Raw genomic sequence first — 15,124 nt, forward strand, 5'->3', positions numbered from 1 at the left:
CCACTGAGATTAAATAGAGTGGTAAAATTTAGGTCTAGTTTTCACATTGTAGAATATCATACCTTTTCGGAGTGAACCCCCGAAAAGTTATAGAACTGGCAAATTTTTCTATGGTTTTAAAAAAGCAGCACCCATTCATTAATCCACCTTCGAAGTTTTAAATACATATAGTTCCAAATTTAGGCCTTGTTGGCCAAATCAAGTGTATCTTAACTTTGCGTTGTGGAGTCGAAAAGCACCCTCCACAACATTGTACATCCTGCCTCCGAAGTTGCTTAGACATGGGAAATTTAGGATTTGTTGGCCAAATCAAGTGTATCTTACCTTTGAGTTGTGGTGTCCCAAAGCACCCCCCACAACGCTGCGACCTCTCCCTCCAAGTTGCTTAGACGTGGGAAATTTAGGCCAAATCAAGTGTATCTTACCTTTGAATTTGGAAGTTAACAAGACGTACGACGGTCAGAATACACACAATCCTTCTAAAGTGTTAAGTTTGTTTGAGCTATTCACAGCAACCTGCAACGCCGGTATCACAACCAAAATATATCCACGGTCACACATATATACAAATTTACACTTATTTGTTACTTCTAGTCATACTTTGAAAGCATCGAAGATTCCTTCGATCAGTGTCACTCTTATTTTTTACTTCTGATAACACTTATTTTGTTACTACTAGTCAGCCGTTGAGTGTCACACTTATTTCTTCTGGTTATACGACAAAGACTAGTTCAATCAGTTTCATACTTATTTGTTACTTCTGATCACACTTATTTGTTACTTCTGAGCACACTTATTTGTTACGTTAAGTGTCACACTTAGTACTTCTGGTCATACGCCGAAGACTAGGTAGATCAGTGTCATACTTAATTGTTACTTCTGGTCATACGTTGAAAGCCCGGCGCACTCTGAACGGCCTTGAAAAACGCTAGAGGGAAACGGGCGCGTAGACCTCTATAAACACGCGGATTTACAATGTTGGAAATTGCGGGGGTCCGTATACGCTGCCCAAAAAACCTTACTTAGAATTAAATTTAAGGAACGTTTTTGCAATTCTAGGTTATATGTAAATCACAGCTATTAAAAAATATAACTTTCATGAAAATCGGACTTAAATTAAGGAACTGTATGTAGATTTTTAGGCGAAAATATAAAAACACGAAAATTGGGGTCCCGTAAATTACCCTGAAAACTATACTTAAATTTAATATTTACTGATATGACCGAAGTTGTAGGTCGACTGAATCCTAACCTATACAATAAATGTTTTTTAAACGTTATCGGACTTAATTTTAATGAAAATATCTACCACATAAAGCGAAATCACCGAAAATAGTAAATTGGGCAAATGCCCAACTTCTTGGGCTCCGATTTGAAAACATTATGAAAGGCTATCAATGGCAATATATGTACATTCGAACGAGATATCATGGACTCTTCTAGTTATAACCGTTGAAGAGGTATGCGCGACACGGCGCCATCGGCATCGGCGGCAACGGCGGCAACGGCTACACTGTACGTAAAACTAATACCCACAAATCCTTAGGATTGTGTGTAAAAAGCACCCAAAAGAGTTTATACTTCGGCGATATAAACCCAAAGAAGCATACGTCACGGCGGCTTTGCGAAGGCGAAGGACTACGTTATTTGTGCGTAGCGACAACATATCCTGGGAATTGAGGCGAGACGCTACGACGGGGACGGGGTGACGCGGAAACACGGACGAACGGAAAATCAGTTTAAAACGCCGCTAAATTGTACGAAAAACTTAGTATAGGTAAAAAGCTTCGAGTTTTATTATGTAGATGGCCCGGCTTTTTTGCAATCTCATAATTTTATAATTTTTCGGTTTATAGTCAAAGCATATTGCAGAAATAAACTAATATTAATTACGATTAATTTTATTTAAATTTATAAAATCTGCTCTATTTCAAACACAATTCTTATCAGAAATTTCTAAAACGTCAAAATGTTTTACGTCCAAACGGTTTTGTATTTCAAAAATCCCCAAAATATTACCTGTACTCAATATCTGCGTTTTAAAATAACCCAATGGTGGGACAAGAGGGTAATTTGTTTGCTCGTAAATAATATTCGACAAGAAATTAATTATAGCACTTAATAGCGTTAATTAATTAATCGCGGAAATTAATAGCAGTGACCAATTATACTAACCCCGTTTCGGGAAGATGAGTCAGTTCAGTGCAACCAATTTAATAACAATACAGCCTGGCCATAATATAAGTTTCACATCGATCGTGTTAAACTATTTTCCCACGATTGTCCAAATTAATATTGGGATCGTGAGGGCTATTCAGTGGCGTAGCTACTGGGGTTTTTCATTTTCTATTTAGTGATGTTGGATTTACATTTTTCAGCCTACTTTGGATTAAAGAGAGCTTTCTGATTAATGGTTTTGTAACGAAGTGATTACCCACTTCGGGCACTAGGTCGCAGAAAAATCGGGCTGCATCGGATGCTGTAGTTGTTACCATGGTAGCTATAGAGATATTTTTCCCCAAGTTTCGGCTAAAACACGGTGATTTCTAATCTATGGTTTTTTATGTATGTAAGTATTATGGCACCCATGATCTTTCTGCAGTACCCATAAACCTGTAACAAAATTAGTTCTTTTTCTTTTGAAAAAGGTAAGTTCTTCTAATCCATAATTATCAAAAATTTCGCAAATTTTGACAACGATGATGACGACAGCAACTACGACACCTAACTACAATTTGCCCAATGCAATAGTTCCCCTCTTAATGTATTTCGATGTGAAACTCAAATTGGAAAGCCGGATATCGCAACATTTTGATAGACAAAAGTGTTCCACGAAATGTAAGGCTAACGTTATTGGTATAGACTCTTTAACGCGCCGTCCCAATCGACCACCATTACCTTACAGTCTACGGGGAGGGTGATGAAAAAACCGGTTTTGGTTGTCTGTACGATAATGGCGGCGCCCAGTAAACGTTTCTTAAAAGAGTGTATATACTCGCGTATTCTTTTTCCCTTTGAGAGATTTAATGTCATTTACGTTAAAGACGAAAAGTATAACCAAAATTGCTGACACGATATGATAGTTGTTGAACCTTTTGAGGAAATATTTTTCTCAAACAAAATCAAACCGTTTTGTATATTTGGACTTTGTCGGTTTGTCCATGGTGCTGCAATGGTAATTTGATACGAAAAAGTACAGGTAAAATAGTCAAGACACAAGAGATAATTCCGTACAATTAAACGCGTACGCAGAACGCTTCGATAGTCTATAGAGTAATGGCAGTGTGACGTCACGGCACGTCACCCACGCTTTTTCCTATAGAAAAAAAATCGCGACCAAAATGGCGACCATGGACAAAGCTACGAAGTGCCATTACTCTATTGGAGGTAAATAGGAAGGTTAAGCTCGAGCTAGAAAACGAGTACGTTGAGCGTGTATAGTTTTACACTGTACAATCTGCATACGCTATCCTTACACGTTTTCTAGGGGACGGATTCGGATAGGGGAAAGATCTGATTTGACAAATTGTGTAAATAGAATAACATTGCAATGGTGGGGGTTGGGACTTTTCATATCTTTAAAAATAGGTCCTCAAAATATATGTCTCGCGAACCAACCCATCACTTGGAGACATCCGTGTCTTAACCGTTACACTATTGACTTTAATCATATTATCGAGGGGTCGGACACTTGCCATTATTTTGTACTGGATTTCGGGATTTCGGGATTTCGTAGAGAATTTGGCGATTTTATCATTATTTTTGAAGTGATTTTGGGATTTCAGTGTTAATTTACCATAGAGAGAGTTAAAAGATTTTGCGATTTTAGACAAAGTGTACGGGATTTTGGTAAGTGTCCGACCCCTCGAATATTATAATTTAAATGATTACGCGGCGGAGTAATACAAGAATTAACGCTTAATATCTCCCTAATGAGTGCAATCCAGGAGTAATTCGGCTTAAAGAAGATCGTAAAAATTCCCGCAAACAAGATTGCAAGGACTTTCCATTGTTTTCCGCGAAAGACGCAAAAATTAACATTTAACCCTAATTGAACGAGCACTTATCAATTAAACGTTTCTTGCTGGCACCAATGGTGCCCGCGTCTCGGGGTAACCCGATCTTCCTAGAAGATGGTCCGACTGAGTACGAGCAGCGCTACATTCAACCATTATCTAAGCTTGAAAAGAAAGTAGTCGAAAGATACCCCTACCAGAAGAATGTAGGCGTACAACTGCTTATTCTGGGAGAGTATTTAGTTACAAATCGGGCGAGCGCCGCGAGGCTAAAGAGAGGATGCTGTGACGAATAACAAGAGCTCGCTCAATTGCAAAAGCAACAATAACAGATCGTGTTCGGTAATACGTTTAAAATAGACATATCCTCACCGAGAAACGGCTGTAGCAGACATGGGTAATTTGATCAATTACCTGGTTCTGGCTCTCACCGCGTGCGTCCTGTTGTCCCGAGTGACGCGAGGACAATTTGTATACGGTGGCAAGTGTCCCAAGCATCAGCTGCAGCCAAATTTCGATATTAGCAAGGTAGGGATTCACTTTCTTTATTTATAGTCCAAACTAATCAATAGTCGCTTTAATTAAAGCGATTCATCAATTCGTTAGGAAGAATTAATATACACAACCTGGACGTGCAAGTTATAATTTTTAATAAGCTCTTGCCATCTGGGTCTAAAGTGATGACTGAAATAAGGTCTGGCTTTCACTATAGTAAAAATGTCACGAAAACCAGTCTTAAAGAACCTATTGACTTCAGTAAGGATTGTAGTTGGCTCTTTTGGCTAGGCAGTCGAATCTGGTAACCGACCAAATGAAAATATCTTGACCATTGATCCAGCTTAATAATAATCAGTTAGGCTAATACCCAAGGCACCACCTTAGGCCTAAGTCATCAAGTGACTTTTAAAGCCATTAATTTAGGTGGCGGGTTACAATGCGTAGGGGGGTGGCGGCAAGCCCTTCATGCTGCGCGAGCCAACAGCTCCCTACACTAACTGCATAGACCTTTAATTAAGGCATTGAATGTCTTATTGTCGTCCAGGTCAATTGGTCATTGTCGGAGTTAGGTGCATTATTGGCTATTACCATTTTTGGGTTCACTGGATTTTTAAAATGCAGCAAAGAGTTGCTTTCAGCTTGCCATGATCTGTTGAAATATGAAAATAACTGCATTAAAACAACCCGAATTCCAAACCGTTCCAAACCTATATTTTGTTGTAGCTGTTTACAGGGTCAAATGTGTAAACAGTGAATTCCTATCATAGCAGACGAAATTTTCTAATTATTCTAACGTCATACCTGAGAATAACCTATCTATATAACATATACAGGGTGTTTCAAAAGGTTACGGGAAAATGTTAAGGAGTTGTAGGGGTGAGTTGAGAAGTAGGCCTGTTTTTACCGATTTTCCTACGATGAATTAAAAGAGTGCCAGAGAGCTTCAAAATGTGCCTACTAGCCCCTGGAAGTAGCCTGCAACAAGCGCAAAACCATCGCCTTTTGTTTGAATTAAAATCAATCATTACCAACTTGTTCTCATTGACAGTATATGGGCACGTGGTACGAAATTGGTCGCACGGTAGCGCTTTTCGAGCTAGGCTACAAATGCGTCTCGGCCGAATACAAACTAATGGAAGAAGGCAAGATGGTGGGAATAGTCAACAGTGGAATCAACTTCATGTAGGTTATACCAAACATCGAGTATACGATGGTCAATCTATAAATAAGAAAATAATAACTTTGCTCTAGGAAACACAAGGTCAGTAAGGGTGGAAAAGGCATGGTTGACCCCCACCGACCCGGAAGGCTCATGGTCAAGATTGGAAAATGTAAGTGGCGAGAACACCAAAACAAAAATAGACCAGTTTCAATTACGATGACGTAAATAATTTATTTAAAGAATTTTTGCTTTGTACATGAGTGACTATAGTAGAACGTTAGTGGTTTATAGTCAAAGTGCTTAAAAGTCTTCGCGTCCGACGACCTTCCTGACGGTTTCCTTAAGTTCATCCCAGAGGGTTCCCAAATCTTCTTTGTAGGGGCGGAAGAATTCCAGGGCCTCACGAGCGGCTTCCTTGGTCAGGGTCTTGCTGTGTTCCAAAGTCTAATTCGGAACGATCGGCGTTGTTATGTCGTGATATTAGAATATAATATTTGTCTATTTACCTGCTTGGCGATGATGCGGAGTTGTTCGGCCTTGGTCTTGGCGGACTCAACACCTCCCTTGATGGTTTCCTTCAACCATTCGGAGAACTTGGCGGCCTTCTCCTTAAGTTGGACACCGAGACCACGGAGGAATTCCTTGATGGCTTCCCAGGTGCTGATCAGAGAGTATTCGGAGTATCCACCGGGGATGATGCGTTGGATCAAACGTTTCAAGGCTTCAATTCCCTTCTCCTTGATCAAGTCGATCAAAGCGCTGGCGACCTATTGGAGAGGGCCCTGACGTTTTAACGCCGGAAGAGAGGATATGTCACCAAACATAATCGCGAGAACTTACGAAGCTATCAGCACCGAAGATCTTCTTCAAGTAATCGATGATACCGTCCAGGTTAACCTTCTCGGCGATCTATATTGGTATTACTCTAATTAAGTACTTGGAGCGCTCAAATCACACGCAACGATTCTTCAACAAACCTTGGTCTTGACCTTCTCCAAGAGAGCGCGGAAGTCAATTTGTCCGATGAGGGATCCGATGAAGTCAGCGAGGCTGCGTTTGCCGATTCCGAGCTTCTCCAAGAGATTGCGTAGCCAGTCCTTTGCCTTTTCGCGGATTTTTTCGAGAAGGTCCTTGGCCTTTTGTCCGGCGTCCAAACCCAATTCCTTGATCTTGGCGGCGACTTCCTTGGCCTTTGTGACGAGTTCTTCCTTGACTTCGCGACCGTGGTCGACGGCGTCACGTATTTTGCCCAAAACCTGGTCTAAGGTTTCCCTCAGAGTTTTTCCAAGTTCGGTTTTGATGTCATCTTCGATTCTGTTGTAAATTTTACGTTAATATTTGCCTTCTTAACACTCCGGGAACTCTGGTGTGTTTGTGGTAAGTATTAAATAATGAAAATACAACTAACTCGTCGGCTTCTTCGGCAAAGTCGGCTCCCAAGACATCCCTCAAAGCGGGACCACGTTCCATACCCAAGATGAAGCTGTCGACAACATCGCTGGAGGTTTGGTCCAAGACTGAAGTAAAACGGACACGTTTTAAACACTTACAACGGGTTATTGAGGTTCCGAACCAAAAATTAAATAAACTTACTATCTACGAAGGAGGCCGAAGCCAAACCAACGAGCAGCAAGACTGCGAAGTACTTCATTCTGTAATTGTCAATATTTGATAAGTTGAAAAAGATTCAACGATTACAAGATGGTGAAATCCAAGCTCACCTTTATCGTTTGTATGAAGAACGACAATTGTGTTTGACCTGAGAAATGTCCTAGCTTTATATACTAAAAGTGTCTGCGTTCGAGACCTTGGAACGCCAAATCCGTGAGAAATTGAAACACATGGAGGTAAAAGTCAGAAATAGTGAAGAAGAGTTAGTTCTACTTTCCGAAACAGCCAATTCATCGTTAAATTGTTAAAACTCACGATTATTATCTTCTAATTAGTACGACCAACCTTTATAATTATCTAATCTTAATTAACTTCGAGCGAAGGTAGTTTCGACAAGCTGGTCAATTTCGCACGAAACATTCAAGGATATTTTTCTTACCTTAAAAAGTAAAACTGAACTTTGTTTATCAATTTTTGTTTAGCCCCTTTCTGGTCCAATTACAACGTGTTAAAAACTGACTACGAGAACTACGCCATCGTGTGGACTTGCGGAAATCTCGCCTGGATTCTCCATACAGGTGGGTTCTTCTAGGAGACCTGGGACCCAAAATCCTCCATTCATAAATGATTTCAGTTTTATCGCGTTATCGCTAACGTTGAACGTTTCTTCCACTTCGCAGAGATACTTTGGATTTTGTCCAGGAAGCAGACGCTCTCTGCGCAAAGTTGGACCGAAATCAACGACTATATCAAGAAATACAAAGTCAGGACTCGAACTTTTAGCATGACCAAACAGTCTAATTGTGATTTCGATTTCTATTCTTAAACTACGAAAGTAAATTTTGTATATTTATAACGCGATTTATTCGCGTCATTCTTTGTATTTAGGTAAGATGTACAATTTTCAATATCTCATTTTACTCAAATAAACGATAATAATTTCTAATTGAATGAAAAATTTGCAGGGCATGAAATATTTTTTAGGAAAGTCGAATAACCTAATATACATTAGGGAGCCAAATTCAGTTACAGAAAGGGCCCAAACTTTCTAATAATAAAAATTAAGTATCGATGAGTAAAACCCACTACGAAAATATTCGTTTTTGAATCTTCAAATTCATTTTCACACTGTCTGCTTATGGCTTTAAATTTGTCTCCCTACTGGGTAAAGAATGTTTATCTCGAGTTCTTCGGTGGCCCCTTTTCATAAAAACTTGAGGTTAGGGGTAATAGTTAGAGTAGGGAGCTGTTGGCTAGCGTTGGGCCATTTTAGTGGGTTTATTTATTTTTGAGTGAAGCAGAGTGCGCTGTTTGAACAAAAGTATAGTTAAACTTCGGTTTTCTAATTAACCGATGTAATTTTAACGATAATACTGTAGCATAGACGAACTATGGTCCATGAAAGCATTCCGTCGTCTTGAGAAGGAGTCCAACGCTCGGTCCAATGAAATAAAATATTTTTCAATTGAAAATGTTGCCTCCATAAAATACTTTTCTATGTCAAATGTCCTTTATACCACAAAAATGTTGTAAAATTTCTGGCAGCAATGTTTGGTATTATGGAAACAAGTATTTACACGTATTACATATTACGGAAGTATCCATCAACGTAGATTCTATTGGGCGCAAAACATTTATAATGTACTCAAAATACTTATTTTATAAACAATATTTTGGCTATGGAATAGATTTAATAATTCAAAATGATTATAAGTAACATAATCATTCATAAGTATGCCTCTGTATAACATTTCCATAGAAAAACTTTCAATGGCACGAAGAGCTTGCCAGCACCCTCCTACGCATTGTAATCCGGACACCCATTTAAAAGGAATTATAAGTCGCTATAGTTGAGTTGGGCCTAAGGTGGTGCCTTGGTATTAGCCAAGCGGATTATTTTTATTAATATTAATTACTGAACCATAAATAGAAAATTCTTAACATCATTGTCTTATTGAAGAGGTTACAATTTAAACAAATGTAACGAGTCAAATTATGCCCGTTTTCAAAACCTGCATCACTAACTTCTTTTTGCCATCTATAAAGATGATGACGCGTTTTTCGTCACAGAGTTGGAAGTGACGTAAATAAATACCTGTATAGCATACTTATGAGTGATTATATTACAAACGCGGTGATATATTTAGAGCACTATATACTTTCGAAGCAATACATGTTTCAATCAATATTTTCGAAGCGTCTTTTGAAACTTCAACCTGCAAAGATGCATGTTTCAAGCATTACAAGGAGATGAATAAAAGATGCAAAAAAGTCTAAACTAGTGTTGTAAGTCGGAAAATTTCCCGCTCGGAGAATTTTCCATAAAATGACCGAGGCCTTTTTTCCGGAAAATTTTCCGTAATTTTCCGCAAAAAAAAATTTCATTCCATGATTAGTCTAATATATTGTTTGCAAATTGAAATAAAGCGGTATTTTCGCCTCATTTTTTCGAATCTGAAAGTAAAACTAACCCTCTAGACTAGTTTAAACTGATTAACAATGTAACACTATTAATGTTTTGTAGTATGTTTACTGATATTAGACATTTTATATCGATAAAAAGTTAAAAACATTAAAAACCCTTAAAAGGTAATTTATGTTTCAAATTTTTATTTTTCCGATTTGCGGAAAATTTTCCGCAATTCGGAAAATTTTCCGGAAACTTTTCTGGAACATTTTCCGCATTTTATTTTTTTGGAAAATTAACAACACTAGTCTAAACCCTAAAAGAATTTAAAGAAATTACAAAGCATACAAATAGGTCGATACTTCTGTCGTAAGCGGTTATATAAAAAGTAAATGAACTAAAGTTATCAGACTGCTATACTCCCCATGTTCGAGGCGTTTTCCTTATAAAGTTACATTTTGACCTCGAATTTTAAATTTTGCGCGCTCGTAGGCCGAAAACAAATATTGTTTTTATGAAACCATTTTTTACGCATATAAATAGCTATACCCACAATTCCCAAATGCAATTTATCGCGTCAAAATTTGCTTTCATTTGATTCTGAGCGCTATTTCGATAACTTCGGTTCATTTACTTCCGGTGATATTATATACTTCTGATCTTACAGTAAAAACGATTTAAGCCGAGCGCCGTACAAAACGCAAAAACCACAGTGACATCTTCAACCTAATTACATAAAATAAAATAATTCGTAGTCAAATATAAAAATAATTTATCAAGGCATTATTTAAACCGTAAACAATTTATATATATATATATTCAGTCTAGTCAGAATTGTAATTTTATCAAGAATACAAACATAAAATTTTCCAGATGGCGCCACGGACGAGTAAACATTATTAGATTCGAAAGCAGACGCGCCAAAAAGAAATCTAAACGAAAACGCATTTGAGAGAAAACAGAACCATATGTGAAAAATTCCAGATACTCTTCAAGTACAGAAAACAGAGTAATAGAAACTAGTTCGTTCTATTTAGAGCAAACGCGTACCACCCAAAGAAACAGAATTGACGATATAATAACACTCATGAAATATTCATTTTAAAAAGCGTACAAACTTTTGTAGCCGCCGCCTGCTTCGTAGCGCGCGATACAAGTAAGAGACCCTGGTGGTAAGATTTGTAACACACGCAGACAGATCGAGAAAAGTATGAAATTCTTACAGTCCGGTAAATATACGATAACTTAGGAAAACTGGGCCATAAAGATAAGGATGTTCAAAGCAAAGGCCTATTACGTGGGCCTTGGCTGAAGTTTCCCAAATAGAACCCAGATACAATTTTCTAAAGGCGCCTTTAGTCGCTCTCAATTACAACAGCCGTGTGTAGTTCCGTTGAATTTAAATTAAAAGCGATCAATCATATAAAATTAAGACCAGATGTTAGGTATTAGGAGGTAAAAACAATATCAAAATGATCAAAATAATACTGGCGCCCAGTTATTTCGACACATTGATTGATTATTTACGGTTTGGCGATACCTACTTATTCGCTGAAATAATTACACCTCTAATTTATCCGTTTTAAATCTCCAGGTTTCGTCATAAGTCTATAATTACATTCCGTAAGTATGGCACTTTCTACTACCAGAAGTATATAATATATCTCTTACGAGGTAAGTTTCCATCTAAATCATAGAAACGCAACATTTAGGCCTAGGAGGATTCAAGTAAACCTGAAGTGGTCGTCTCCCGTTTTAAGCGGGGCAGTAAAAAATTCACGGACATAACAAGTATCGCCATCTATCGTAGAACCTTTACACTTTTAATCGGCTTTTCGTCTGCTAGTTTTTCTATTCGCGTATTTCTAGTCCCGTGTTTTTAGTAGGAATAGAGAATAAATTTTAATATTCGAAAACTAGCAGACGAATTTTTTAAAAACATGTAGAAAAGGTGGCGCTAAACTCGTATGTCCGCGATTCTGGCTCGCGCTGCGTTGCCGTAGAGAGAGAGAGGGGGAGCTCGTAAGGGGGGAATACACTTTTCTATTCCAGCATGGAGAAAGAAAGCTTTCTTTCTCCATGATTCCAGGGTACCGAGTTTTCATATTCCTAGATTCAGTTTTAGCAAAAATGACATAATTACCAAAAGTCAATCGGACCTATTTCTTAATGAATGTTACGAGCGAAATACAAGTTGGGAGGGGAGGAGGGCGAGTAGGCCTTGGGGAGAGAAGGAAGTTAAAACCAACAAATAACGCCTCGTAGTGAGGAACGGGGGAACTAAGTAGCACTGGTCAAAGTAAGTGTATTTTTTGAATTTTCGTCGTTCTGTGGAGACGCTATCGCCATCTACCTACGATATAATACCATAGACTAAAAAAATATCCAGGAAGGTAACAATAAATAGTATTTTATGTGGTCGATCTCGAGTCGAGTATTCATTAAACCTTTAGCATACGAAAGTACAGGGATTGTCACACTTTTGGTAATTATGCCACTTTTGGCTTTAGAAAGGCATTTAACCTCCAGTCAAACCGCGGATGTGTACACCGCTTCTAAATAGGGATTTAAAGAAGATATTCCATTTTTTAAATCAAGGTTTTCTGTCTATTACCGTATAAATTCTTCGCTTATTTGTTGATTATCTGAAAAGGGTATTACCAAAGAATGTATTTATACATTGCGACGAGGGTTTGCTGGACACAGTTTTAAGCCATGGTTTAAAATAACCCGAAAACATTCCGTCATCACGTACCCTTCTTCATCCTATATTTCACTTTATTTTCGATAATAATCCTTATTTTGGCTTATGGTTTTTCCTATATTTTCCTTTAATTCGCTTAAAAATTTCCAATTTATTCTATAAAATTTTAGAGGCATTTTCCTGGTCGCCCTTCATTTATACAAAATCAAAAATTAAACTAAACTGAAACTTCGTTCTGGTGAGACTTGTAAAAAACGAAACTAAAACTTTGTTCTGATCACGTGAGGCTTGTAATAACACAGCAAAGGTACATGTTTCATCGAAGTGAAAATCACGAAATGGGTAAATTGGACCACATTTAGGTAAATTTCATCAAGTTTGGGTAAATTGGACCACATTTAGGTAAATTTCATCAAGTTTGGGTAAATTGGACCACAATTAGGTAAATTTCATCAAGTTTGGGTAAATTGGACCACATTTAGGTAAATTTCATCAAGTTTGGGTAAATTGGACCACATTTAGGTAAATTTCATCAAGTTTGGGTAAATTGGACCACATTTAGGTAAATTTCATCAAGTTTGGGTAAATTGGAACATCTTTGGGGTGAAATTGTAACACTTTTTGGGTAAAATAAGGAAAATATCTTATTTTAAGTGGTCAAAAACATTTTCGGTTGCCATGACGAATCGAATGGGTCAAATTTTGGAATAGGTCTACATTACGCCCGACTTAATGACAAAATCGACAATAAACACCTCGGGTACTCTCCTTGTCAGTATAAAGAGCCATACTTATTCAAAATATTATTATGACTTTCCCTACAGTTTTAAAGGAATTTTTTGATAAATAAGGTAAATTTTTTTTATTTAAAGCCAAAACGAATCTGAGCTGAGCATCTTGTTAAAATAATTTATCTGTTGATGGAGAAGGCGGTTTTCAGAGACTTGGGCTGACTCGACAGTTATCTACATAATTATTGATTTACTTTATCGATTTTTAAACCCGTGATTCCTAGAATGGTTCCGAAAATAAGTAAACAACTTGTAACACGAACACCTCTTTCTCATTAGCCAAGAAAGATAAATTATAATTGCCCCTAGGAACGAAAACATCTAGAGACAAAGGGGTAGTTCCCAATATTGACCTAGGGGACATTCACCAATTGGAACACGAAAAACTCAATTTAAATTAAATAATTAATTAGGTTTATTTCAGAGTAAGTCCTCAAAGCAAGTGGCTGCTTTAGCGTAGTACCTCGACGACTCAATAGATGTAGTTGTTGGTAGGTGATTTCAACCCTAGTGGTTCAGGTTGAGATTTAAAAAAAACGATATTTTCTCTGGCACCGAACTTTTCGGCGCGCGGCCGACAAATTTTGAGTTTTCTTACGTAACTTTATTTTTTTTCTTTCAAAAACATTTGGGATTATTTTTTTTTTAATTTTCAAAAGGGGGGTGACATTTTTTATCCTTCGCGCCGCCGTGAAAAATCAACGCCGCCGCCAATGTTTGAAAAATCGGCGCGCCGCGCTGCCGCCGGGTGTTTTTCGGCAAACGCCGCCGCTGACCGAAATAAAATCGGCGCTATGCACTAGCCTCAGTACAAGGACCATGGACTAATTGTTGTTAATTAGTCCATGCAAGGACTAAACATATTTGCAAAGTTGCAGGCGGCGTCCTAGTCTATCGCATTTAACGCTCAGCGACAAATGTTATTTTATAAATTATAATCAAGATCTTTTTGTTTGCTCAAAATGAAGGTAAAATATGATAATTTACGCAGCTTCATTATTATAATCTACAGAGATTGCAGTAGATTCACTATTTTTGAAGTAGAGCCAAATTCAATAGTTTTGATACGCGCTTTTATTTTATCGCAATTGGGGGATCTTAAATTTTATTTTGCACGTGAAAATACGTTGCCCTGTATAAAAGCAGGTAAATAAGCGCTGCTATACAATGTCAAGGTACTGTCACGCTCACAAAAAGTAATTTTGAAATCGGTCAAATTTTTTTAAACCGATAGATGGCGGTAATGTTATTGAAACTCGAAAATTGAGAAATCGGCGGTGATAAATAGCTCTTTCTATAATATTATGTAAACATATATAAACACCTGACCTCCCGTATTTTATATAATCTCCTATTAAGATATTTCATGTTGTCTTTATAACGTGTCTTTTTGTGTAATCTAAGCATTAAGGTGTATTCTTTGGAGTCGTCTCTTGCTTTAAGCCTAAAGGCTGGCTTTCACTATGGTAAAAAGGTCACAACGCAAAACTAAATTGATGGATTTCATATTTAGTTTTTGCGCGCTACACTACCTTTACATTGCGACGTATAGCAGGCTTATTTACCTAACATTTTCACGCGAAAAATTATAATTAAGATCTATCAATTATATTAGGCCTAACGTTGATTTTTTAGCCCTAGTGAATATCAGCCTCAAAGGCCTAGGTTTTCTTCTGCCTGTCACCTTTTAAATTTACTTTCCTTCCAAACAAATACCCTGGTGCTAGGCCAACAGCAGAGCACGTTGGCCTACCACCAGGGTATTTGTTTGGAAGGAAAGTAAATTTAAAGGGTGACAGGCAGAAGAAAACCTGAACCCACAAGTTAAAATTGGTTTTTAAGTTGCGTATTTTTGTCGTTAGAGGCGCTCATGTTTAGAAAGAAAAACGCACCTTTCTATATTGCTAATGTCGAAACAGGTAACTTCGCAGACTC

The 15,124-nt window shown here is 37.7% G+C and overlaps 2 protein-coding genes across 2 annotated transcripts; one reads left to right on the forward strand and one right to left on the reverse strand.

Moving 5' to 3' along the window:
* Positions 1–4,207: 4,207 nt before the first annotated feature.
* On the forward strand, positions 4,208–8,233 carry LOC149949418 (apolipoprotein D-like). The gene is made up of 5 exons (XM_090167755.1): positions 4,208–4,544; positions 5,563–5,696; positions 5,766–5,845; positions 7,770–7,865; positions 7,968–8,233. The coding sequence occupies exons 1-5, from the start codon at positions 4,410–4,412 to the stop codon at positions 8,111–8,113; spliced, it is 591 nt and encodes a 196-aa protein (XP_090023881.1). The 5' UTR covers positions 4,208–4,409; the 3' UTR covers positions 8,114–8,233.
* Positions 5,882–7,424, reverse strand: LOC149949419 (uncharacterized). The gene is made up of 7 exons (XM_090167754.1): positions 7,398–7,424; positions 7,270–7,328; positions 7,085–7,193; positions 6,654–6,990; positions 6,517–6,585; positions 6,183–6,443; positions 5,882–6,120 (listed from the first exon to the last, which is right to left on the reverse strand). The coding sequence occupies exons 2-7, from the start codon at positions 7,325–7,327 to the stop codon at positions 5,977–5,979; spliced, it is 978 nt and encodes a 325-aa protein (XP_090023880.1). The 5' UTR covers position 7,328; positions 7,398–7,424; the 3' UTR covers positions 5,882–5,976.
* Positions 8,234–15,124: the final 6,891 nt, after the last annotated feature.

This window comes from Leiobunum rupestre, chromosome 3, assembly GCF_980474605.1.
Source record: "Leiobunum rupestre chromosome 3, qqLeiRupe1.1.hap1, whole genome shotgun sequence".
Classification (NCBI taxonomy): domain Eukaryota; kingdom Metazoa; phylum Arthropoda; class Arachnida; order Opiliones; family Sclerosomatidae; genus Leiobunum; species Leiobunum rupestre.